Raw genomic sequence first — 22,268 nt, 5'->3', positions numbered from 1 at the left:
GGAAATAAAAAGATACCTACTCAAATAGTCCATGTAAATTATAACTATGAAATATCTAATAAATTTAACATTGTAAGTTTGAAAGCTAATAATTTGACTTCTATATATTCGGAAGACACATAAATAAAAAAAGTTAATTACTATAAATAAAACTAAAAAGCCATGTCTTTTTTTTACTTCTATGTGTGAAAAACTACGACGTTGATCGTCTAGATTGCTATGGCATAGATATAAACAAAAGACATATAAAAAATAAAGATACAGTACATATTCAAGTACGGAAAGAGACGATCGTGTAGAATTTAATTAAACGGCGTTATAATTTAATTTTATATTGAATAACAGTAAGGAAAAATATGGAAAACATCAAGGCAGGCATAAATCATGCACGAGACAGAAGAACTACGGGTGTGTGAGTAAGGTATGCGTGGCTGTTCATTTTAGCATGACCACCAATATTGTACAGAGAGAACAACTTGTGTCAATGATCATGGATCAAATTTAGCATCTTTCGTACGGATACGAATATAAATATACCCATCAACACGTGTTCTTTTACCCTAGAGCTCAGCTACGCATGGGCGTGTACGCTCCAGGTAAAAGCGTGTGCTAGCTGACGGACGCAACGTCACCAGAGCTCAGCTACGCATGGGCGTGTACGCTCCAGGTATAAGCATTCTGTATCTGTTTACACGGACCTGTGCTCGTGCGCACGGTTGGGCAGAAGTATAGCATATGTGTGCGTGTCCGATCGAGTTACTATAACCGAACCAGAAATTGGCACGAGGATCAATCAGATTTAAGCTGTGAGACACAAACACCGGCGGCAACAACACGCTATATGTAGTAGTCTCTAGCACCAGCACGTCACGCTCTCTCCCCGCTGGATCATTATGTTAGGCGGATGTCGTCACGGTACCAAAGTTCCAAAATCCTAGGATCCGCACGAGGTAGGCTACCTGGTATCGGCAACTCCCGAATCAGGAAACATCACGAGGGGATCGCAACGAGTACCCGAAAATGGATATCCATCTGATGGATAAAATTCAATTATAGTATAGATATGGCAATTTCCTATGAGTATTTTATTGGGTCATTTGTTATATATATATATATATATATTGGTATGGGCACGGATATATTCTCTTAATTTATACCCGTCACCCGATAAAAAACCCGCTAACATATCACATGTGGGTTAGTTTAGTTCAATCTCTCTTCTAATCTTTTTGGCTTTGTCTCTGATTGCATTCTACTCTATTCGACCCGTTTGCGAGTGTACGTGCGATGTAAAAAAGCATACAGGATGGTTTAAGGTTTGTTTGGAAGCATTCAGATTTTAAAAATCCAGTTTATGAAAATTAAGGTGGTTTCAAACATAACAGTTTATGTCAAAGCTTATATAGAAACTAAATTGCTAGTCTATTAAAAACCAAGAAGGTAGCTAAACCACTTTATACTAACAGTTACCTGTTTTTTTACCATTAACTGGTTTCTAAAAAAATAGAGATGAAACTGGATTCTTGCTTCTAAACGGGACTTTAGGCCTTGTTCGTTTGTGCCGAATTAGTGGGTCGGAACGATTCCTAGCCGAATTGCTTCTCTAATTTATATAAATTTTAATTAGCTGAAACGATTCGAGGTGCAATTCGATACAAACGAACAAGACCTTAATTGTCAAGAAATCCCATCGGTTAGGATGAGATCAGTTGTACAGAATATTCGTTAGTGATCATCGAACCGCTGAGCTGACGCGTCCGCGCGCCGGCGCGCCGCGAAGATATCCCCCCGGCCGCGACACCCGACCGAACCGGATCTGAGCCTCCTGCCTCCTCGTGCCGACGCCCGGCGTGGCCGTCGACAGCGGCGCCAACCCGCACGAACTGAGGAGAAGGATGCATACAGCCGCCCACTTCCTTCCGCTTCCACGTGCGCCCACCTGAGGCCGGGCCACTTACCGGCTCGCTGACGAGCGGGGCCCGGCAGCGACGAGCGCCCACGCGTACGAAACCGTCGCCGGACACGCCCGCTCGAGCAAGTGACGCGGCATCCGGCCCGGGCCCCTCCCGGCTCCCACTCCCACCCGGCCACCCGAGCCGAGCCGCCACTTGCCGGTCGTCGCCTCCTCCAGAGCCCAGCCGCCTATATATAACCGCACCGAACGCCTCGCCGAGACACCACCACCACCGGTCACCGAAACGCAGCAACTGACAGGCACCTGACGGAGAGCTAGTCGCTCTGCAGCCGAGTCGAGTCGAACTAGCGCGCGAGCGAGCGAGGAAGAAGAAGAGCTAGCTATACTGCTGCTTCCTCGCGCGCAGCAGCAGCAGCAAACGAAGAAACCAGCCCCATGGGCGGCAGCGCGGATGCGAACGGCGCGGGGTCGGTGCGGGTGCCGGTGCCGCCGGCGCGGCCGTTCCTGGACACGTTCCGCGGGAACCTCAAGGAGACCTTCTTCCCGGACGACCCGTTCCGCGGGGTGGTGCGGGAGCGCGGGGCCGGGCGGCGGACCGTGGCCGCGCTGCGCTACTTCTTCCCGTTCCTCGAGTGGGCGCCGGCCTACGCGCTGTCCACCTTCAAGTCCGACCTGATCGCCGGCATCACCATCGCCAGCCTCGCCATCCCGCAGGGCATCAGCTACGCCAAGCTCGCCAACCTGCCGCCCGTGCTCGGACTCTGTAAGCCGCCTCGATCGCCTACCGTTACTACGAAATACGAATACAGCGCGCACAGCACTCTCTGTTCTTCCAGGTTCACTTTCATCATTTCCAGGCGCCATGCATTGCTTGCTTGTGTACGCTAACGTGCGGCTGCGCTCTCGATCTGCAGACTCGAGCTTCGTGCCGCCGCTGGTGTACGCGCTGATGGGGAGCTCCAAGGACCTGGCGGTGGGGACGGTGGCGGTGGCGTCGCTGCTCATCAGCTCCATGCTCGGCAGCGAGGTGTCGCCGACGGAGAACCCCGTGCTCTACCTGCACCTCGCCTTCACCGCCACCTTCTTCGCCGGCGTCTTCCAGGCCTCGCTCGGCCTCCTCAGGTACGCATGCTGCTAGCTCTCATGGATTAAGCATCTCCAGCTCCGGCCCCTCCGTCCCAATGCAAAAGCAGTAGGAGTACGTAGTTGGTAAGAAAAAGAAGGACAAAAGCAGTGCAGTAGGCAGTAGCTAACTTGTCAGTTTCTACTGGAAGACCCGGATTTTTTTAGCTAGGGGTGAAAATAAATGAGAGTGTGAGAGTCTAGTCTTAAACGAGTGCCGGCCGGCTAACAATCTAGAATGTGGTTCTAGGTTGGGCTTCATCGTGGACCTGCTGTCGCACGCGACGATCGTGGGGTTCATGGCCGGCGCGGCGACGGTGGTGTGCCTGCAGCAGCTGAAGGGCATGCTGGGCCTCGTCCACTTCACCACCTCCACCGACGTCGTCTCCGTCATGGAATCCGTCTTCAGCCAGACACACCAGGTACGCACTACCCTCTGGAGCTCTGGAGCTCGCTCCCTGCCCCTGCAGCAAGGTTGTACTACGTCGCGTTGCGTGCGACTCCGGCAACGCCAGGGCTGCCACAGGGACCTGCAGCGGCGACAGCGACATGAATGCCCGCCCTCTGCTTGCATATGTAGCTTGCTGCAGGGTTCCATGTCACGGGCGAGCGACACCATGTTGATTTTTTTTGGTCCCGTCGTTATCGAGAATTCCGGATGCTAGCTAGCTCATTATTCTATTCTACGCCAACTAAACTAATGAATATATCCTGATGAGTCCTGCTGACGCGTTGGGTGGGTTTTGGATTGTTGCAGTGGCGGTGGGAGAGCGTCCTGCTCGGCTGCGGCTTCCTCTTCTTCCTCCTCGTCACCCGCTTCATCGTAAGTCTTTTTCTTTTTGTTCCTTATTTCTTTCATCTCACTCACTCTCAGCTCTAAGAGCAAATTCTACACCCACCGTAAACACGCACTTCTTATTAGAGTAACAATAATGATAGTTCCTCCGTTCCTTTTTACTTGTCGCTGGATAGATGAATTTAACACTAACAAACGACAAAGTAAAAAAGATCAGAGGTAGTATAATTTTGCACTTTAGATACGGAGCAAATAAACCATATAAAAGCGCGAGGGATCTATCTACTCGGTACCGCTAATCGAAAAGGTTAAGGCACGAGAATCTCTGCGAAAAGGCCCGTCCAATCATACTAAAAAAGGAGTAAAACTATTCGCAAGCAGAGGGACGATATGCTGGAACCTTTGGTCCGTCATCTCTGCATAATTGACGACCATGACGTAACGCCGCACTTGTACTCGGATGGTGACCGGAGATAGATAGACAGCCTGCCCATTTTGGCTGGCCTCACAACTTTAGGGGGACGAGATATAGAAACTTGTTACGGATGAGATAAACAAGTGGTAAACGTGTTCTTTTTTTTGTTTGTTAGGGCTAGAGCCTAGTGAATCCGTGACTGCTAGAGATAGACGCAACAAAGGCAGACAAGTTTTTGTCATCGGCGTCGGCCCATGATGACTTGGACTCTTGGAGGCGAAACGCACGTATGTGGCGGACCTACATGGTGTTCTAGGTGGGCCCTGGCACACCCTAAGCCAGCCCACCAAGGTCCAGCCCCTATAGATTTTGCGTGTGTATTTAGGGGTTGGAGTAGTAGTATATGTTGATCATAATGGAAATTTATGGTTTAAATTATGATTATTTTAAGCAGTAACGCTAATTCGTCCTAGTATACCAACACTGATTATACAAAATTGTATATAAAAAATTGTTGTGCCACACCCTATATAAAAAGCTAGGTCCGCCACTGACGTATGATGAAGGGATCTCGTGACACGGTGACACCCACCCAATCTGATGGGGGCGACACGACACGACAATAATGGCTATTGTCGACACCGTAAACACGACAATTTGTGTAGCGCGCTAGCTAGCGTACAGATCGGCGATGCATCGATCTGCCTGCCCACAGCTTTGGCTTTTCTCTATGCACGTCGATCGGACTCACACATCTCCCTAACATATATTCGCGTCGGATATGGTAGTAGCATGCATCACGTTACTAATTAGAGTCCATATAATTCGGCCTCTTTTTTTGTGGTCTCGCTGTGCGTTTGCGTCGGGGAAACAAAAGCATCCCCGGCCTTGTCGTGTTCAAGATGCTAATGATGGCGACTCGTACGTGCACGATCACTGTTCCGGATTAATTAGAGAGAGCTCGATCAGCGTGGCGTCCCCGGCCGTGCGTCGCATGATTGCACCAGAGACGTATCGGCTTCAGCTTTGGGTTTAGGCCAGAGAGAGCTTTCTGTGTTCTGACTAAGCGTCGTCACTGATCATCTGTTTCATTCATTTCATACTACTCCGGAAAGTGATAGGACGATATACCGCTTCATGGCTAGTGTTGAGAAGAAAAAAAAAAGAATATGCAATAATTGCAAGAGGCCAAGATCCACCAACCAAACTTCCTTGGCTCGTAGCAGTAGTTTCTCAATCGATCGCCTTTGTTTCTCTTGGCGCAATCGATCGCAGCTTAATTTCCCGCTGAAAACATTAATCGCGAGAGCTGGCTGACTGAGCTTCACGTTTCAAAGCCGGTGTAGTTTTAGATGCTAATAATTTGTTTTTTTTTTTTACAGAGCAAGAGGCGTCCCAAGCTGTTCTGGATCTCCGCGGCGGCGCCGTTGACGTCCGTCGTGCTCGGGAGCGTTCTGGTGTACCTCACGCACGCTGAAAACCACGGCATCGAAGTGGTGAGAATAGCTGGGCTTGTCAACTCTGCTTGTCTGATGCAAATGCAATACAACTATACAGGCATCACGCCGTTGTCGGCAAAAAAATAATAAAAGAAATGCAATGCATGAGCAGACAGCAAAAAACAAAAACACAAAATGGTTAGTACTGATTTATGAAAAATTTTCTTCTCCCTACGTCGTCATTTATAGATCGGTTACCTGAAGAAAGGCCTGAATCCACCGTCGGTGACAAGCCTGCAATTCTCACCGCCCTACATGATGCTCGCGCTCAAGACTGGGATCATCACCGGCGTCATTGCCCTCGCCGTAAGGCTCCTTTAATCACCACACCCTGCTTCCTTCCTTTCTCCCAGTCACTCGATCGCCGTAAGACTGGGGGATTAAACGTGTCACTCACTGTGTGCAATGCGTGCGTGCGTGCGTGCGTGCAGGAAGGCATCGCCGTGGGGAGGAGCTTCGCCATGTTCAAGAACTACCACATCGACGGCAACAAGGAGATGATCGCGATCGGGACGATGAACGTCCTGGGCTCGCTCACGTCGTGCTACCTGACCACGGGGCCCTTCTCGCGCTCCGCCGTGAACTACAACGCCGGGTGCAGGACGGCCATGTCGAACGTGGTCATGTCGCTGGCGGTGATGGTCACGCTGCTGTTCCTGACGCCGCTGTTCCACTACACGCCGCTGGTGGTGCTGTCGGCGATCATCGTCTCCGCGATGCTGGGCCTGGTCGACTTCGGGGCCGCGCTGCACCTGTGGCGCGTCGACAAGGTCGACTTCTGCGTCTGCGCCGGCGCGTACCTGGGCGTCGTCTTCGGCAGCGTCGAGGTCGGCCTGGTCGTCGCCGTCGCCGTCTCCCTGCTCCGCGTCCTGCTGTTCGTCGCCCGGCCCAGGACCACGGTGCTCGGCAACATCCCCGGCACCATGGTGTACCGGAGGATGGACCAGTACGCCGCCGCGCAGACGGTGCCCGGCGTGCTCGTGCTGCGCGTCGACGCGCCCGTCTACTTCGCCAACGCCAGCTACCTGCGAGAGAGGTGACGTGTTGTGTTGGTTGAGCAATTGAGACGCTGCTCCGTCTGGACCGTCTCCGGTGTTGACGTGTTGTGTTGGTTTGTTGAGCAGGATCTCGCGGTGGATCGACGACGAGGAGGAGCGCACCAAGAGCCAGGGCGAGATGGGCGTGCGGTACGTTGTCCTCGACATGGGTGGTGAGTAGTCAGTCAGTTGCATACTTGCATTGCAGGCTCTGAAACTTGATCGATCTGCATCAGAAACTTGATCTGTCTTTCTGTCTCGCTGCACATGCATGCAGCCATCGGTAGCATCGACACGAGCGGGACGAGCATGCTGGACGAGCTCAACAAGTCCTTGGACAGGAGGGGAATGCAGGTAAAGAGCAGAAGCGATGGCACATCCATCCACCTGATTCAGTGCTTTAATTATCTGCTCTCAACTCCAGCAGAGTGTTCTGAAACCAGTGCTGTCTTTCTTTTGTTCGCAGATCGTGCTGGCGAACCCGGGCAGCGAGATCATGAAGAAGCTGGACAGCTCCAAGGTGCTGGAGCAGATCGGCCACGAGTGGGTGTTCCCGACGGTGGGCGAGGCGGTGGCGTCGTGCGACTACGTGCTGCACTCGCACAAGCCGGGAATGGCCAAGGACAGCGCCGCCGCCCACGAGAGCATGGTGTGACGAGCACCGCCACGCCAACCGTATGTGTAGTGTGCTCCGGTTCCGGTCTGACGTAACCAGTCGTCACGCGGACCGAGATGAATTATGTATACACGTGTCTCGAGTATTGTACACCTGCACCGTCGCGGGAAAAACGAATTCAGAGAAGAAAGGATCCCACCCGGTTTTTTTTGGTGAAGAAAAACCCCATCTCGACATGGTCTCTTGAACGCGCGCAGACATGCGGTGCGCTCGCAACTTCGTTAAGGCCAGATGTGAGAGGGACAGAGGGTTCCATGGGAGATGAGAGTTTTATAGGGATTAAATTCTATATATATTGTTTTCTAGATAAATATTGGCATGATAAAATCCTCTATCCAGAATCGCCTAACCTGAACACTGATGGCCTGTATGAAAACACTGAACTATGCTGTGTTTTCTTTTTTTTTCTCCCTAAAACGCATGAAAGTTAATTTTTCCTCTTTTGTGTGTATCGGTGTGTCTATATCTTTATCTGCCGATATTACACCTTCAAAATGTAAATATCTTCAAAATGTAAATATCTTCGTACGTCTCCCCTCTCTCTACCACGCACGGAGCGTGGCCTACCCACGTCTTCCCCGCCAAATTCATGTCGATTGGCAAAATTTTGGGAGGCCAGTGGAATCAAACATCCTCACGGTTTGTTCGATTCTACCCAATCCATATGGATTAAGAAGTATTAAGGTCTTGTTTGTTTACGTCGGATTGCATCCGGAATCATTCCAGCTAATTAAAGTTTATATAAATTAGTGAAGCAATCCGGCTAGAAATCGTTCCGACCCATCAATCCGGCACAAACGAACAAGGCCTGAGAGAGTTTCAATCCCTAGCAAATCAAAATCTCATCTAATCCGTATCAATCCCCTCCAATCCATATGGATTGAAAATAACCGAACAAGCCCTCACTTGGTTCGAAGTGTTCATCTTCTACCGCTACAACTCATATCCATTTAGTTATATTGTATAAAAAAGAGATATTAAATATTCCTATACTGATAATTTAAAAATAAAAATAACCATATTTAAATAAAAAACTTATTTAAGAAAGGTTTGTCTATATTATATATAGAAATTGTGGTAACGTACGGACAACTAGCTAATATAATATAAAGGCAGAAAGGGTTTGGAATTAACCGAGGTACTAGCTAGTATATAATATAAAGGCGGAAAGAGTTTGGAATTAACCGATGCGCTCTTGTAATCAAAATGAGACTATTCAACATTTTTTATTGTTGCTTTGCCAGAAATATTTAGATAGTTATTTACTTTGCTTTATATACAGAGACCCAACAATATTAATCATATAATTATGAATTGGGCTGCTAAGAAGGGAATAACACACAAGAAAAAACTCCTAATGGGAATGGCGACAATATTTTGGTCTATCTGGCTTTGTCGAAATGATGTGACCTTTACTTTTAAACATATACCATCAGATTTGCAAGTTCTTTTCAGTGGAACATACTGTTTCAGATTCTGGAGATTATTGCGGAAAGAAGAAACTCACCAAGAGATTCTTGTGATATGTCAATTCTTAGAGATGGTGGCAATATAAATCTATGTAAAATATGGATGAAGGTCTAATACCATATCAGAGGACATTTAATTCAAGGACATATTCTTTTCTAAGGATATTCTATTTTATTATGTGTGTTGTTAATTTTACTCCGTAAGACTGTATGTAGGAGACTAAAAAAACTCGAATAATTTTTTTGGTTCCATTATGTAAAAAAGTTAAGGACTTCGCTGCTATAGCTAAGCGCAGGCATATTAGCCGAGGTGGGCCCAGGGCCTCTATTGGTACCTTAAATATGGGTACCTACTTCTGCTGATTCAAGATGAGACCTATATGATACCCATAAGTTCATCGGGAAAGCCGCTGTTCAGCTAGGCTGGTCAGGCTGGACCGCTATCACCATAAGTCCCATAAAGAGAGGAATCAGTGACTGCAACAGTATTGTTCGGATAAACTCATTTCATTCCACAAACCAAATAATAAAATAAAAAGATAATATATTAACTCATTTCTCAAACCAAACATGTTATTAGTGTCTGCACCGGCACTGTTCGGATCCTTCTAACGTGATGGGGCGGTGTATGTAATTGCCGTGGATGCATGCAGCTAGCAATCCATAGTCCATACGCACGCACATGCAAACGACTTAACTACTGCGGCATGCGAGTTATTCCCCGGTCCTTTTTTTTTCTCGCCTGCATTTTCTCGTTTCAGGTCCCAGTCGTGGCGGCACGTTCAGGCGTTCTGCGTGGCAATGCTTGCCACCGGCCCACCGCCATTGCGTCCTGCCTTTTTTTTTTTTAAGAAACATGTCAAGGTACCTGACCTCGGCCTGCCTTCTATCTGCAATGCATCCACGGCCCGAAAGCCTCTCGGCGGGTTGCTGACGTGTGGGGGCCGCCGCGCCCAGTCCGCGTGGCGGCGTCGTGTGACCAACAAACAAACCGCGGCAACTGTTTGTCTGTTTAGGTATGTGGATCATACTTTTGTCTAGAATTGGATTGTGAACATAGATTATAGTACCGATATTTTTAACTATTTTAACTTACGCACCAGATTCTAAGTACAAATTATGTTGAATTACATATGGTAGAAGTTGGCGAGAGACACCCTACGTCCACATTGTAGTACCACTACTATACGAGGTACGTGAAACCAATGACTGAGTTTACATAAAGTAGGTAGAGATTATGAGGTGCAACCACGAAAAAACAGGCGAGAATAGGGGCCGGAGAGAAAGATGGGTCGTCGACCCTAGGCGCTAGAAAAAGAAATGCATAAATCAACACATGCTTTGCGATCAAAACGGGTAAACAAATTTAATATTTTAAAATACATATATATGAAATTTGATGCTAATCTTTTCTTATATTATCAAGCACATTATTATAAATAATAATGACATTTTGCATAATTATTCTTATACATAATTTGCTCCCTACAACAAAAAATGTGAAAACTATCTGTATCTGAATTTCTATCGTTTGAGAAGACATGTGATATGAATCTTTACAAAGTCAATGCTAAAAAAAGAATACAAATTTGAATAGCCGATTCTATATCCTATTTATTCACAATCAAAGAAAAGGACAAAAAACGGGTATCGAATAAGTATCCATAATCATTCCTACATACTCATTAGAATACTCATTAGAGCAAGTTTAATAATACATCCCATAGGAGGCTTTATGATGTTGTCATGTCACATATAGCCATCTAAAAATCTATTTATATAATAACTCATATGAGACAAGCAGTACATTTAATACTTGACTCACCTCTCTCTCTCACACAGAGAGCCTTGGAGTCCATGTAGCGAGCTATGAATTGGAAGAAGAAAAAATACGTCATCATATCTTTATAATCAGAGGTAAAGAATCACCGTAGTTACAACATATATCTTGTTTCCTACGGTACGTACATCTATTATTCTACCTACCATTGTGGCTACCTCAGGATTTGTGTGTGATGGTTTTCAAGCATCGCTAGTGATCCATGCAGTGCTGGAACCAAAGCTCATTTCTACAAAGTGTCATCTATCTTCTGTGACCGTTCGTTCCTTTCAGATTTTAGACTTCTATATATAATTTCTATGTTTACCGTTTACTACCAATCTTATTATCATCCTATCTACTCCCACCTTTTTTTTCCTAGCTACACATATGCTCTAATCTTTAGAGTTGGCTATCTCTAGCAGTCTTCTTATGCCACTCCTTATCTTACTTTTATTTTAAATTTTACTCTATAAATATTATCTATTTTTTTGGATCAGTTATTCGAATTCGTAGAGACAAAACACTTCTAAGGTAGGTAAGGGTTAAAGCCAAAACAGACTCAGGAGGCCGTGGAGATAGCCTATTGTCTGCCGAATCTTCTTTCTGTCTTCATGGCAGTGCCGGACATAGTTGCAGTTGGAACTTCTACGGAGGAACACACACAGTGCCGGTGCGAATCAATGGTGGTTTCATGACCTCTTGATTCGCTTCGTCTACCTCCGTAAGAGCCATCATCTACTCCAGTACACCCCTACACCGTTCCCCCTGCCTTTTTCTTCTCCCGCCGTTCACCCACGCCACTTCCCTACGCGGCTACGCCAGGTGCCCCGGTGTAGTAGCCTCGTCGGATCCTTCGCCAGGTCTTCCTCGGGCCCTGCGCCGGCGAGGAGCGCCTACTAGGTATGCGCGCTCCTCCTCCTCCCTTCATTCCTGCTGCGCGAAAACCGGGCATCCGAACCGTAACCTGAACTGTTTGGGTTTGGGTATGTGTATTCGGATCTGATCTAATTACAAGTGAGTGTATATTATGTACTGCGTCTGCCGATTCATCTGGGCTACTAGGATATGCAGAGTGATTGCTGCAGCTTTGAGATGCCTCATTATATAACTGCTTCATCACATAAGTCGTGTGCAAAAAAAGGAAGTGGAGTAATGCAGTGCCAAAACGCCTCTGGGAGTAGTTTGGTGTGAAGGGGAAATCTCTATCTATAGCTCAACAAAACAGCAGCTCTTGAGATGCATGATTCTGGGAACCGCACTGACTTGGTGATTGCCACAGGGTGTGAGTATATCGTGTCTATTTCACATAGTTGGTTTTACCGTTATAGTGTATTTGGTGTCTGGGGTGTGGTGCAATATTTGTTTGTATGCTTGTTGTCCACTTGTCCTAGTTGTAGATGGTCGTAATACCACGAGTAGAATGTTTTCCCTTTTCTTTTTGGACTTAATTTTTAATTCTAACTTTTGATTGTTGTTGTTTTTTTTTAAAAAAAAAACTGTTACTACAATTTTTGCTTCTCAGGATTCAAGATGGGGGTTCACCGTAGGAATTATTCAGATGATGAATTTTCAGTTGCTGGCGAGAGGCCAGAAGTAGAATTCATGGACTTCCAGAACGACGACACCTTTCAGGATTATTCATGTGAAGATACCCCTGTGCTTGTCTCAGCTCCTTTCCCTTTCGAGGATGGAAAACCAAAATCTGCACTTGTCGGAGAAACATCAGCTGATACCATACAGATTGAGAATACCTCTCCTGAATCTGTAAATCTGTGGAGTGTAAGAATTTTCTCTTCGAACCCAGAAGACAGCTATGTTCTATCAATGATGAGACCACCGTCAGATGATGCTAATGAGGAGGAAAAGCATGCTTTTCTTGCTTTGACGTCCGTGGAAGACCGTACACTTCTGCCTGGACAAACCCTTACAGTTTGGCTGTCTTGTACGCCAAAAGATATTGGCCTGCATACATCAATCGTGCATGTTGATATCGGTGATGAGAAGATTGAGCGTGTGGCTTTTCTTTTGGCAGATGACAATGTCTCCCAGGCCTTATTTTCTGATAAGCCTTATTCCAGGAGACGTGACCAAGTTAAGAAATTTGGGCCTTCTCCAACTGTGCCAGGTCGTCGTCCAACTAAGCAGCACGTTCAAGGATTCAAACATAGGCTTCCTCAGTATGCAATACCTGCGCACATCCGTGAGCTCATTGAAAGTAAACAGAAACCTGATGTCTTATATGATGAGTTGAGCATGGTAAACTATGCAGAATATTTCAGCACTCTTCTAGTCATGGAAGAGCTCAATTTGGAGGTATTTTCAACACATGTCGCCTTAAACTTGAAGCTTTGTCTTGGTTTGCTAACTTTAGATGCCCTTTTGCAGGAGGAGATGAGAACATATGACATGGAGGGTGTCTTAATGAGAAGGAGGGGTATGCATTTTTTGTCTCTTGAGGTCCCTGGTTTGGCAGAAAAAAGGCCATCACTAGTCCAAGGAGACTTCGTAGTTGCTAGATATGCTGGGAATCATGCTCAGGCTTACCAAGTTAGTCCCCTTCACTTGACAATTGTGTATCTTTTGGGCATTCTTAAAGGTTGAATATAGGTTCATATGCTCTTAATGAATAATGACACGTCGGTTTGTCTCCAGGGTTTCATTCACAGGGTTGAAGCTGATGAGATATTTTTACAATTTGACCATCAGTTTCACATGAATCATCATGATAGAAACCGGTACCATGTTAGCTTCACATATAACAGAGTGAACATGAGAAGGCTTTACAAGTCAATTGACGATGCAAAATATTTGGGACCTGGCATTTTGTTTCCTCGCCAATCACCTTGTAGAGTTTTGAAAAGGTGGCCGTTTAATCCTCTGAATCCACATATAAATACTGAGCAAGCTGATGCTGTTGCAATGGTACTTGCCTGCAGAGGAGGTTCACCATATGTGATATATGGACCTCCAGGAACTGGCAAGACCATGACCATTGTAGAAGCCGTTTTGCAGCTTTACACGGGAAAGAAGAGGGCAAATATTCTCATTTGTGCTGCTTCCAATACTGCAGCTGATCATGTACTGGAAAAGCTCCTTCAAGCTAGCTATCTGATCCGGCCAAGTGATATCTTTAGGCTAAATGCTCAGAGTCGCCAATACGAGGATGTCAGTACTGATTTTATCAAGTTTTGCTTCTTTCAAGATCGGGTGTTCATGTGCCCTCCCTTACAAGCATTGGTGCGGTACAGGATAGTCATATCGACCTATTCGAGTTCCTATCAGCTGCAGGCTGAGGGCATTCGCCAAGGGCATTTCACACACATTTTCCTGGATGAGGCTGGCCAAGCCTCTGAACCAGAGGCGATGGTTCCTTTGTCGGGGCTGTGTGGAAGAGACACTGTGGTTGTGTTAGCAGGAGATCCAAAGCAATTAGGTCCGGTGGTTTACTGTAAGCAAGCAGAGAAGGATGGTCTGGGGACATCATATCTGGAAAGGCTGCTGACTGACTTCGAGCCGTACGGAACAAGGAATCCTAACTACGTGACAAAACTGGTGAGGAATTACCGCTGCCATCCTGCAATCCTGGAGCTACCATCAGAGCTTTTCTATGAGGGTGAACTGATTCCCTGTAAAGAAGGAGAGTCATCTGCTTATGATTGCATAGGCCTTCCTGACAAGTCCTTCCCTGTTCTTTTCATCGGAATTCAAGGATGCGATGAGAGGGAAGGCGCCAACCCATCATGGTTCAACAGGATCGAGGTTAGCAAAGTGGTCTCTATCATCAGGAACCTGACAAGGGGCGGGGACGTTGATGCATCTGATATAGGAGTAATCACTCCGTACCGCCAGCAAGTCGCCAAGATAAAGAAAGCCCTAGAGGCATTCGAAATGCCCGGCCTGAAGGTCGGGAGCGTCGAACAGTTCCAGGGCCAAGAGAGGGAGGTGATAATCATCTCCACAGTCCGGTCGACCGTAAAGCACAACGAGTTCGACAGGTTTTTCAACCTGGGGTTCTTGAGCAACCATAAAAGGTTCAACGTTTCTATCACCCGCGCGAAATCGTTGCTCGTCATCGTCGGAAACCCTTACATTATCACCAAGGTAGTCTCTCTGTCACTCACTCATTAGTTCATTATAGCATGCACTGTTATGTATTCATCATCAAACTAACTGCTGTAACTTCAGGACCGTCACTGGGATAGGCTCCTGCGATACTGCGCTGACAATGGCTCTTATCAAGGATGCCCCCTTCCACCACCGGAATCTCATGCTTATTCAGACGGTACCAGATTCTTCTCCGAGCATGACGACGGGCATCAAGCTGGACCTTCTGGGCAGGACGACTACTACAACCAAGAAGCCACCTACTGCAGCTACAACAACCAAGAGCCTTCTGACTTCGGTTTCAGGCTTGGCAGTGGTGCTGAACCTGCTTCGGAGAACCAAGAGTTACCGTCCGAGGAGCTGCCTGAGGACGAGAAGCAGCCATTATTCAGCAACCCCCAAGCGGATCTCGAGGAGACGCCGAAGCAGGACGTCGTCGAGGAAGGGGCTGCACAGGGAGGCGTGCTGGCCGACCCGACATCGTCGACAACCGCCGACGATCAGCTCCAGGGTGCATATGCGGAGAAGTACAGCTTCCCTCCTGGCTGGTGCGACGTTTCGAGCATCCCGGCGCAAGGCTGGGGCGACTGATCGTCAGACCTGCGATCGCCATTGGTAGGGGGGGTCATTGGCAGAATAATTGAGGCCGATGACCTTGTGAACCCAGCACCCTCATCGGTGTGTCCCTTTCGTTCCGTCAAGCCTTCGTTCATTTCTCACTGCTGGACAGTTTGTTGCAGCGAGTGAACTGTGGCGTCCATGTGTTTAGGACAGGCCATCGTGTGTGACTGATGCTGGCAACACGAAACGTACGTGCAATGTGGCGTGGTTATTTTGCGGGTGCCATATATTGAGCGTGTGCTCATGGTTTAAAAAGATATACTCCCTCCGTTACGTTTTTAGTTCAAAAATACACACAACAGCAAAACCGAATACTCCCGTCGGCCATAATAATTCCCGTCGGTTTTTAGGGTTGCCGACGGGAGTTAATTAACTACCGTCGGCCATAACGAAGCCGACGGGAGATAAAATAACTCCCGTCGGTTTTTAGGGCTGCCGACGGGAGTTATTTTACTACCGTCGGCCGTAACGAAGCCGACGGGAGATAAAAATAACTCCCGTCGGTTAGTCCGGAGGCCGACGGGAGATGCAGTAGCTCCCGTCGGCTTCGTTACGGCCGACGGGGTTTAGGGCGGGCCCGGCTAAAACGCGCGCGCCGACTCGCCCAGTCTTATTCGTCGCGCGCGCGGTTACGCATCCGCCGCCGATCGCCGATCGCCGTGCGCCGCCGCCGTCGTGCCTGCGCCGCCGCCGTCGAGCCTGCGCTGCCGCCGCCGCCGCGCCCGTCCTCCGCCCGAGCCTGCGCCGCCGCCGCCGTTCTCCTCCCCGCCCGAGCGCCGCCAGCGCCTACGCCGCCGACGCCGACCCCGCCGCGCCCGTCCCGTCCTCCGCCGCGGCTTGCCGACGCCGCTGCCCCCGCCCGTCCCCTCCACCGACGCCGCTGCAACCTCCACTGAGACAGTAAGATTGAAATTATTTAAAATTATATAATTGCGATATATATTTATATTTATATCGAAAATATGTTTATTCCCGTCGGTTGGTTGATTGTATTGATTAAGCCGACGGGAGTTAACTACGTTGTGGTAGTTTGATTAGTATGATACACTGTTTATTTTCCTAGAGTTTTAGGGTTAAGTGCGCAGACCAGTAGTTAACCCTAGGCGTCACCCGTTCCGGAAGCATGCACATGCATCACATTTATTCATATGTTTGGGCCTAATGCACCTAGACAATCTATGGATGCATAGATTGTATAGTTTCATTCGGTCCAAACACAAGATTACTTGTGATGTGCGTGGTTCCGGGATTGTCCACGTATTTGGACAGCCGGAGAATGGGTGTGGCCGCATGTGATTCGTGCACGTGTCCGTTGGTCCGAACGAGATTTCAGCAGCATAACCCAGTTGTTCTCCGTCGCACCATGATAGGCGTGTGTTCGGAGAACAGCGGGGTTATGCTGCCGAAATTTCGTTTGGACCATCGGGCACGTCACGAGTCGCATGCGGCCGCCTCCATTCTCGGGTGGGTTTATGTCCTTTCCTATAGTAGGGTTATCACCTAAGCCACGTGCATTGCTCTTATATGCTGAATTTTTGGTTGGTGGTTTACACAACAGCAAAACTGAGCCATCCTAGTCCACAAACATGGAAGATGACCGTGAGTGGATGTATGCTGGTTGGAAGAAGGGCGGATGTCACACAAAGGAATGGTTTCACTACCCTGGACTGGTCAAGACGTCCGACGATGCAGACGCTGCGCCAGTCCTCGTCTCATGTTGGGACGATTACAAGCTGAAGGTCGATGTCACTTATGGCGATGCCCAGGGGCTTGTTCGCGCTGACTTCTGGGTACGTAATCTTGTGTGTGTTATATGGAAGCAATCATTAAAAAGTTAGATAACATTGCATTCTTTTTGTAGGCACGTTTTCGGTTGGCCGACGGGGATGACGCGAACCATGCCGAGAAGGTGTTTCAAGTAAATGCCTATCGGTTGGTGAAGGAGGCCCTGTACGAGGCAAGGATTCAGGCCACGTGCATGTATTATCAACAAATTTTAGGGCAAAAGATGAACAAGAAGACAGGGGCCTCGAGTATATACCTTCGCGAGGAAGAGTATCGTAAGGTTATATTTCAATCCTTTCCTTTGTGTTTGTTTCATTTGAATAGGTACTGATATATGTTTGTTTTTATGAAGGTGGTGGTTCCGTGGATGTCTAACCGGCCAGAGGCCTACGCAGCTTGGTGTGGGGTATGGGCTTCTGAAGCCTTCCAACAGAAGTCAAAAAGTCACAGGGACAATCGAGGCACCATGCCGAACCACACCTTCGGTGGCGACAACTTCACGCGAAAGGCGAAACGCCTGGTAAGAAAACTAACAAATATGTTGAGATGTCATATATTCTTTTATTGTACTAACTCTGTGTTGTAGGAAGCTCAATTAGGTCGCGAGCCGACTCCCATCGAGGTGTGGGAAGCTGGCCATAGGGGAAGCGACCCTTCCAACCCTTTGTGCAGCCAGACACAAAGGGAGCGTCTGGTGAGCTGTTGTCCTCAATATTCGGTTAATGCTCGCAACATACTAACTAAGGTTATATAATCGATACAGGCGGCATATGCGGAAGAGATGAAGGACCGTCACGGAGAAGACTGCGATTGGAGGACCATGCCGATCGATGCTCAAGCCGTGCATAAATCCGGTGGAGGAAAGGCACATGGACGGTGAGATGTTACATTACATGTCATTTATATAGTGACATGAGCATATGCCTTAATTAATCTTTCTTTGACAACAATTGTAGATTCTCTCTCTTTGATGGAATGATCAACACGACGGATTTTAGAGCGTCTCGGCGGTCGGCATCTGGGTCCGGAAGCTCCGGTCGTAGCTCTCGTCGGCTCACTGAGCAAGAGCTTGAGATCGTGAGGCTGCGTGAGGAGAACCGTCAGCGCGATGAGCAGTTGAGGGCTCAAACTGAGCAGTTGAGGGCTCAAAGTGAGTACTATGCCTCAGTCCACGCGCAGCAACAGCAGATGATTCAAGTAAGCCCATTGCATTATTACTGTTTATTCATTGCTTTACACATCCAATGCGTACTACTAATATGCTTGGTCAATAGTTACTAGCTCAGCAGCAGGGCATTCCGTACGTGGCCCCTCCGCCTCCGCCGCAATGGACGTTCGTCCCTATGGGCCCTCCTCCACCTCCGGTAAGCAATTCTATGTCCATTCTCTAGTTACATAGTAAAAACGACGACTTGTGCCGCACTGCACTCACATGAATATGTATTATTCTTGTATTCAACAGGGACTTGTGCCGCAGCAGCCTCAGTTTAGCACACCGCCGGCTCAGCTACCTGCCCCTGGAGCACAGGTTTGTATTCTAACTCTATAGCTATCGCCGACAGTTCAGCAGTTAATATGTACGATTTCTGACAAATTGCATTCTCGCTCCATAGGACAATCAGGAAGGAAGTGGAACGATGGATGGCTTCGTCAACTCCCTATTCGCGTACCCAACTCCGGACGGAGGCAGCGGCCAAAGCTCCAACAACCCTAGCCGCCGCGGTTCGTGAATGTGCTTCCGTCGATACCTTTTCAGTAATGAACACTTCGATCTCTACCTTTTCAGTAATGGACACTTCTTTTGTGGATGAACACTTCTTATGTGGATGAACACTTCTTATGTGGATGAACACTTCTTATGTGTATGAATGTTCTTATATATATGTGTGTGGATGGATGTGATTGATGTGTGTGGATGGATGTGATTGATGTGTGAATGTGCATGATGATATTGTGTATATTTTCTGTGCCATTGATCATAAATATGGGGTTTTTGGGGGGGGTGACAGTTTAACTCCCGTCGGCTTTGCAAAGCCGACGGGAGTTATCCTGGTACTGTCCAGGATAACTTCCGTCGGCTTAGCCAAGCCGACGGCAGTTGTCGCTCCCCCGTCCCGGCAATCAGGGCTGACGTGGCGGACACATAACTCCCGTCGGCTACCTAAGGCCGACGGGAGTTAATTGCCCGCCACGTCAGCCCTGGGCCGGGGAGCGACAACCGCTGTCGGCTACCTAGGGCCGACGGGAGATAATTATCTCCCGTCGGCCCCGACGGGAGTTAATGTAATCCCCGTCGGGTAGCTCCTGTCGGCCGGGTACCGACGGGAATATCCTGGATTGCTGTTGTGACACTATCCGGCGTCAAATATATAAGATTGGAGGTAGTAAAAGCTATGCATCTTTTTTTTTTAAAAAAATTACATAGTAATATCATTCTAGATACAGACAGAGGTAGAGAGTGAAAGCGAAGTAATTCACGGGGACAAGTGCATGTGGCGATCATGTGGGAGGATCGGAGCGCAATCAGTCAGTCATGGCGCCAAGAGACTACGCCCAGCCCAGGAGTGGAGAGCCATGTACATTTTTGTGCTGGGCTGCCACATGAGGAAGAGACAAGGGGTGGGAGAAGAGGATGGCATGCCACTAGCACTAGGTCCGCATTGGTCCGTGCGTCTCATTGTACTTGCTCATGGTACAACCGCCTGTCGACCCCCAGGACAGGAAGCCATGCATGGTTGTACACACAGCACAGCTGGTGCTCCCGTTTCCCCCCCGCGCGCGTCCATGCATGGGGGCCAAATACCCCAGCTGTACAAGCGTACCACCAACCTTTGCAGCTCATGAATGAGTAGCTAGCCCAGTACGTACGCAGACTTGAAACTGCTAGGCCAGCAGCCAAGTGGCATATGTATGTTTGTGATGTGCATGGTTAGGTCACAACGTACGGTGGCCTGCACACTTGGCACGGACGGTAGGGTCCGGTCCCTCCTGCTGCCTGCCACACTACACCAGTGGTTGAGTCGAGTCGGAGTCGGACTCTGTGCGTGTTGCTGTTGCACCAGCTGGTGTATATATGTGGAAGCTGATAGAACTTCTTCAGTCCAGGAACACCAGCTGGTGTAGTATGTGGAAACTGCGATTTGTGTTTACGATAAGTTTAAATATAAATCATCGGCCGCCGGGGTGCCGTCATTAGACTACTTAACAACCGATGCGACAAGGCAACCGGGGTGCCATCATTTAGAGAAAAACAACCGCCAAGATAAGACCCTCTGTGATCCTGACATCCTGTCCTGTGTCTCGCAGGTGCTTTGCTTGCTAGAGTATCTTGTACACCTTCGAAATATTCCTAGCATGCATAATTACATTGCATACTGTCCTGAATGTTTCTTTATCTGCAAGGTACTCCCCTGTCATTCAGAAGCAATATTGGTACGACCTGTCAAGCTCGTAGACTGCATTGCGCAACAGACGGGAATTCTTGTGTATAACTCTGCAAGAATATCAGTAAATGACCTAAACATGCTGCAGCGACATTTTTTTTTTCAGATGCCAAGCGAAGGCCAGAGGCAGCTGGCCAAGATACTTAGTTACTGGGTGTGTCTCATACTCTCATGTATGTAAGTGTAATCCATAGACCAGAGCATGCACACAACGATGGCACCTCGGCCGGCGTCGTCTGAAACAGGAGAGACGGCATGTATTTTGTCTGACGCGTCACGGTGAAAGCCCGTCGCAGACGAGCACCGCCACCTGGCTCCTCACTGTCTTGTTGTTACAGTTACAGCAGCCAGCCAGCAGCATCTTCTTCTTCTTCCCCACACAGCTAGCGTCCTCAGCCGCCTTAAATACAGCACCGCGCTAGTCCTCTCCTCTCTCGCGCCGCACACACTGACCAACAGCTAGCTCAGCTGCACGCACTGCACCTCCCGGCCCAGCCGCCGGCCAGCATGGAGGCGGTGGTAGAGTGCGCCAAGTGCGAGTGCTGCGGCCTGGTGGAGGACTGCACCCGGGACTACATCCTGGGCGTGCGCGCGGCCTTCGGCGGGCGGTGGCTTTGCGGCCTCTGCTCCGAGGCGGTGCGGGACGAGGCGGCCAGGGGCACGACGGCCAGAGGCCCCACCGCCGCGGGGCTGGAGGACGCGCTCCGGGACCACATGGCCTTCTGCGGCAAGTGCAGGCGGAGCCCCGCGTTCCGGGTCGCCGACGGCATGCGCCAGATGCTGCGCAGGTGCTCCAAGTGACTGCTGGCGCCGGCCGCGTCGTCGTCGGCGGCGGCGTTGCACGGCGAAAAATCGGCAGTGCGACCCACCCGCGTCGTCTAGCGAGCCTTTGGGCATGGACAAGCAAGACAAGACAAAGGCGACCACGCCGGCCATTGGCCATTGCTGTGTCGTCTCCGCGCAGTGAGCTGCTGGCAACATCATGTATGTGCAAGGAAATGGCTCGGCAGTCGGCAGTATTAGGGTGTTTAGTTTGGTGATCTCTGAGAACCCAGGGACTCGTAGGTGCTGTAAAGGTGAAGCTAGAACTAGAACGCCGCTACATCAGTCAGTGCCATTAGGCTTAGTACATTCTTCAGGCTACAGCTGTTTCGTCAATAAGGAAACTACGTGTATGATCTGCGGACGGCAGGCGAAAATAGCACGTAGTACAATTCCATTCCTACATATCCGGTCTGTCCATGCTCTGCATATTTCTTTCTCTAGAGGGGATGTAATGTAACGCAATGCAACACCCCTACCTGGCGTGGGTGTGGGTGTTTGGAGGGGGTACCATTTGTTTCTAGATTTCAAATGTGACGTCACTCGAATATTTGCGGTAATAAGTTTAAATAAATTAGTATTTATTTCTAGTGTGGTATCGATTACGATTGGACTTAAACAAACATAATTTAACACTAGGTGAATACCCGTGCGTTGCAACAGAAACACATAATACCACGGTACTGTTATTTAGATACATGTGTGTTACTACTATTTTTAAATGAATTACCTTGTAATTGAT

General features: G+C 48.5%; 3 protein-coding genes across 3 annotated transcripts; all 3 read left to right on the top strand.

The window, feature by feature from the left end:
• Positions 1-2,193: 2,193 nt before the first annotated feature.
• sfp4 (sulfate transporter4) lies at positions 2,194-7,618 on the top strand. The gene is made up of 10 exons (NM_001147642.1): positions 2,194-2,678; positions 2,830-3,037; positions 3,288-3,459; positions 3,795-3,860; positions 5,631-5,744; positions 5,937-6,053; positions 6,179-6,783; positions 6,872-6,957; positions 7,062-7,138; positions 7,251-7,618. The coding sequence occupies exons 1-10, from the start codon at positions 2,351-2,353 to the stop codon at positions 7,437-7,439; spliced, it is 1,962 nt and encodes a 653-aa protein (NP_001141114.1). The 5' UTR covers positions 2,194-2,350; the 3' UTR covers positions 7,440-7,618.
• Positions 7,619-11,250: 3,632 nt separating this feature from the next.
• LOC103631746 (probable RNA helicase SDE3) lies at positions 11,251-15,737 on the top strand. Its single transcript, XM_008653011.3, has 6 exons — positions 11,251-11,472; positions 11,574-11,651; positions 12,274-13,064; positions 13,137-13,298; positions 13,404-14,852; positions 14,937-15,737. The coding sequence occupies exons 3-6, from the start codon at positions 12,282-12,284 to the stop codon at positions 15,444-15,446; spliced, it is 2,904 nt and encodes a 967-aa protein (XP_008651233.1). The 5' UTR covers positions 11,251-11,472; positions 11,574-11,651; positions 12,274-12,281; the 3' UTR covers positions 15,447-15,737.
• Positions 15,738-21,104: 5,367 nt separating this feature from the next.
• On the top strand, positions 21,105-22,106 carry LOC100279067 (uncharacterized). The gene has a single exon (NM_001152121.2). It carries the CDS (start codon positions 21,212-21,214, stop codon positions 21,503-21,505), a length of 294 nt encoding a protein of 97 aa, NP_001145593.2. The 5' UTR covers positions 21,105-21,211; the 3' UTR covers positions 21,506-22,106.
• Positions 22,107-22,268: the final 162 nt, after the last annotated feature.

This window comes from Zea mays, chromosome 1 (assembly GCF_902167145.1).
Source record: "Zea mays cultivar B73 chromosome 1, Zm-B73-REFERENCE-NAM-5.0, whole genome shotgun sequence".
NCBI classification, from domain to species: Eukaryota; Viridiplantae; Streptophyta; class Magnoliopsida; order Poales; family Poaceae; genus Zea; species Zea mays.
The sequence above is the reverse complement of the archived record's forward strand: the minus strand, read 5'-3'. Positions and strand labels throughout refer to the sequence as shown.

What these genes read in the sequence shown, in the direction of transcription:
- sfp4 (NM_001147642.1), top strand. Translation starts at nt 2,351, where the DNA reads ATGGGCGGCAGCGCGGATGCGAACGGCGCGGGGTCGGTGCGGGTGCCG. An exon ending in TCCTCGTCACCCGCTTCATC is followed by an intron (nt 3,861 to 5,630) that starts GTAAGTCTTTTT and finishes TTTTTTTTACAG; the next exon opens with AGCAAGAGGCGTCCCAAGCT. An exon ending in GCCAGCTACCTGCGAGAGAG is followed by an intron (nt 6,784 to 6,871) that starts GTGACGTGTTGT and finishes TTTGTTGAGCAG; the next exon opens with GATCTCGCGGTGGATCGACG.
- LOC100279067 (NM_001152121.2), top strand. Translation starts at nt 21,212, where the DNA reads ATGGAGGCGGTGGTAGAGTGCGCCAAGTGCGAGTGCTGCGGCCTGGTG.
- LOC103631746 (XM_008653011.3), top strand. Translation starts at nt 12,282, where the DNA reads ATGGGGGTTCACCGTAGGAATTATTCAGATGATGAATTTTCAGTTGCT. An exon ending in TGGAAGAGCTCAATTTGGAG is followed by an intron (nt 13,065 to 13,136) that starts GTATTTTCAACA and finishes GCCCTTTTGCAG; the next exon opens with GAGGAGATGAGAACATATGA. An exon ending in ATCATGCTCAGGCTTACCAA is followed by an intron (nt 13,299 to 13,403) that starts GTTAGTCCCCTT and finishes GTTTGTCTCCAG; the next exon opens with GGTTTCATTCACAGGGTTGA.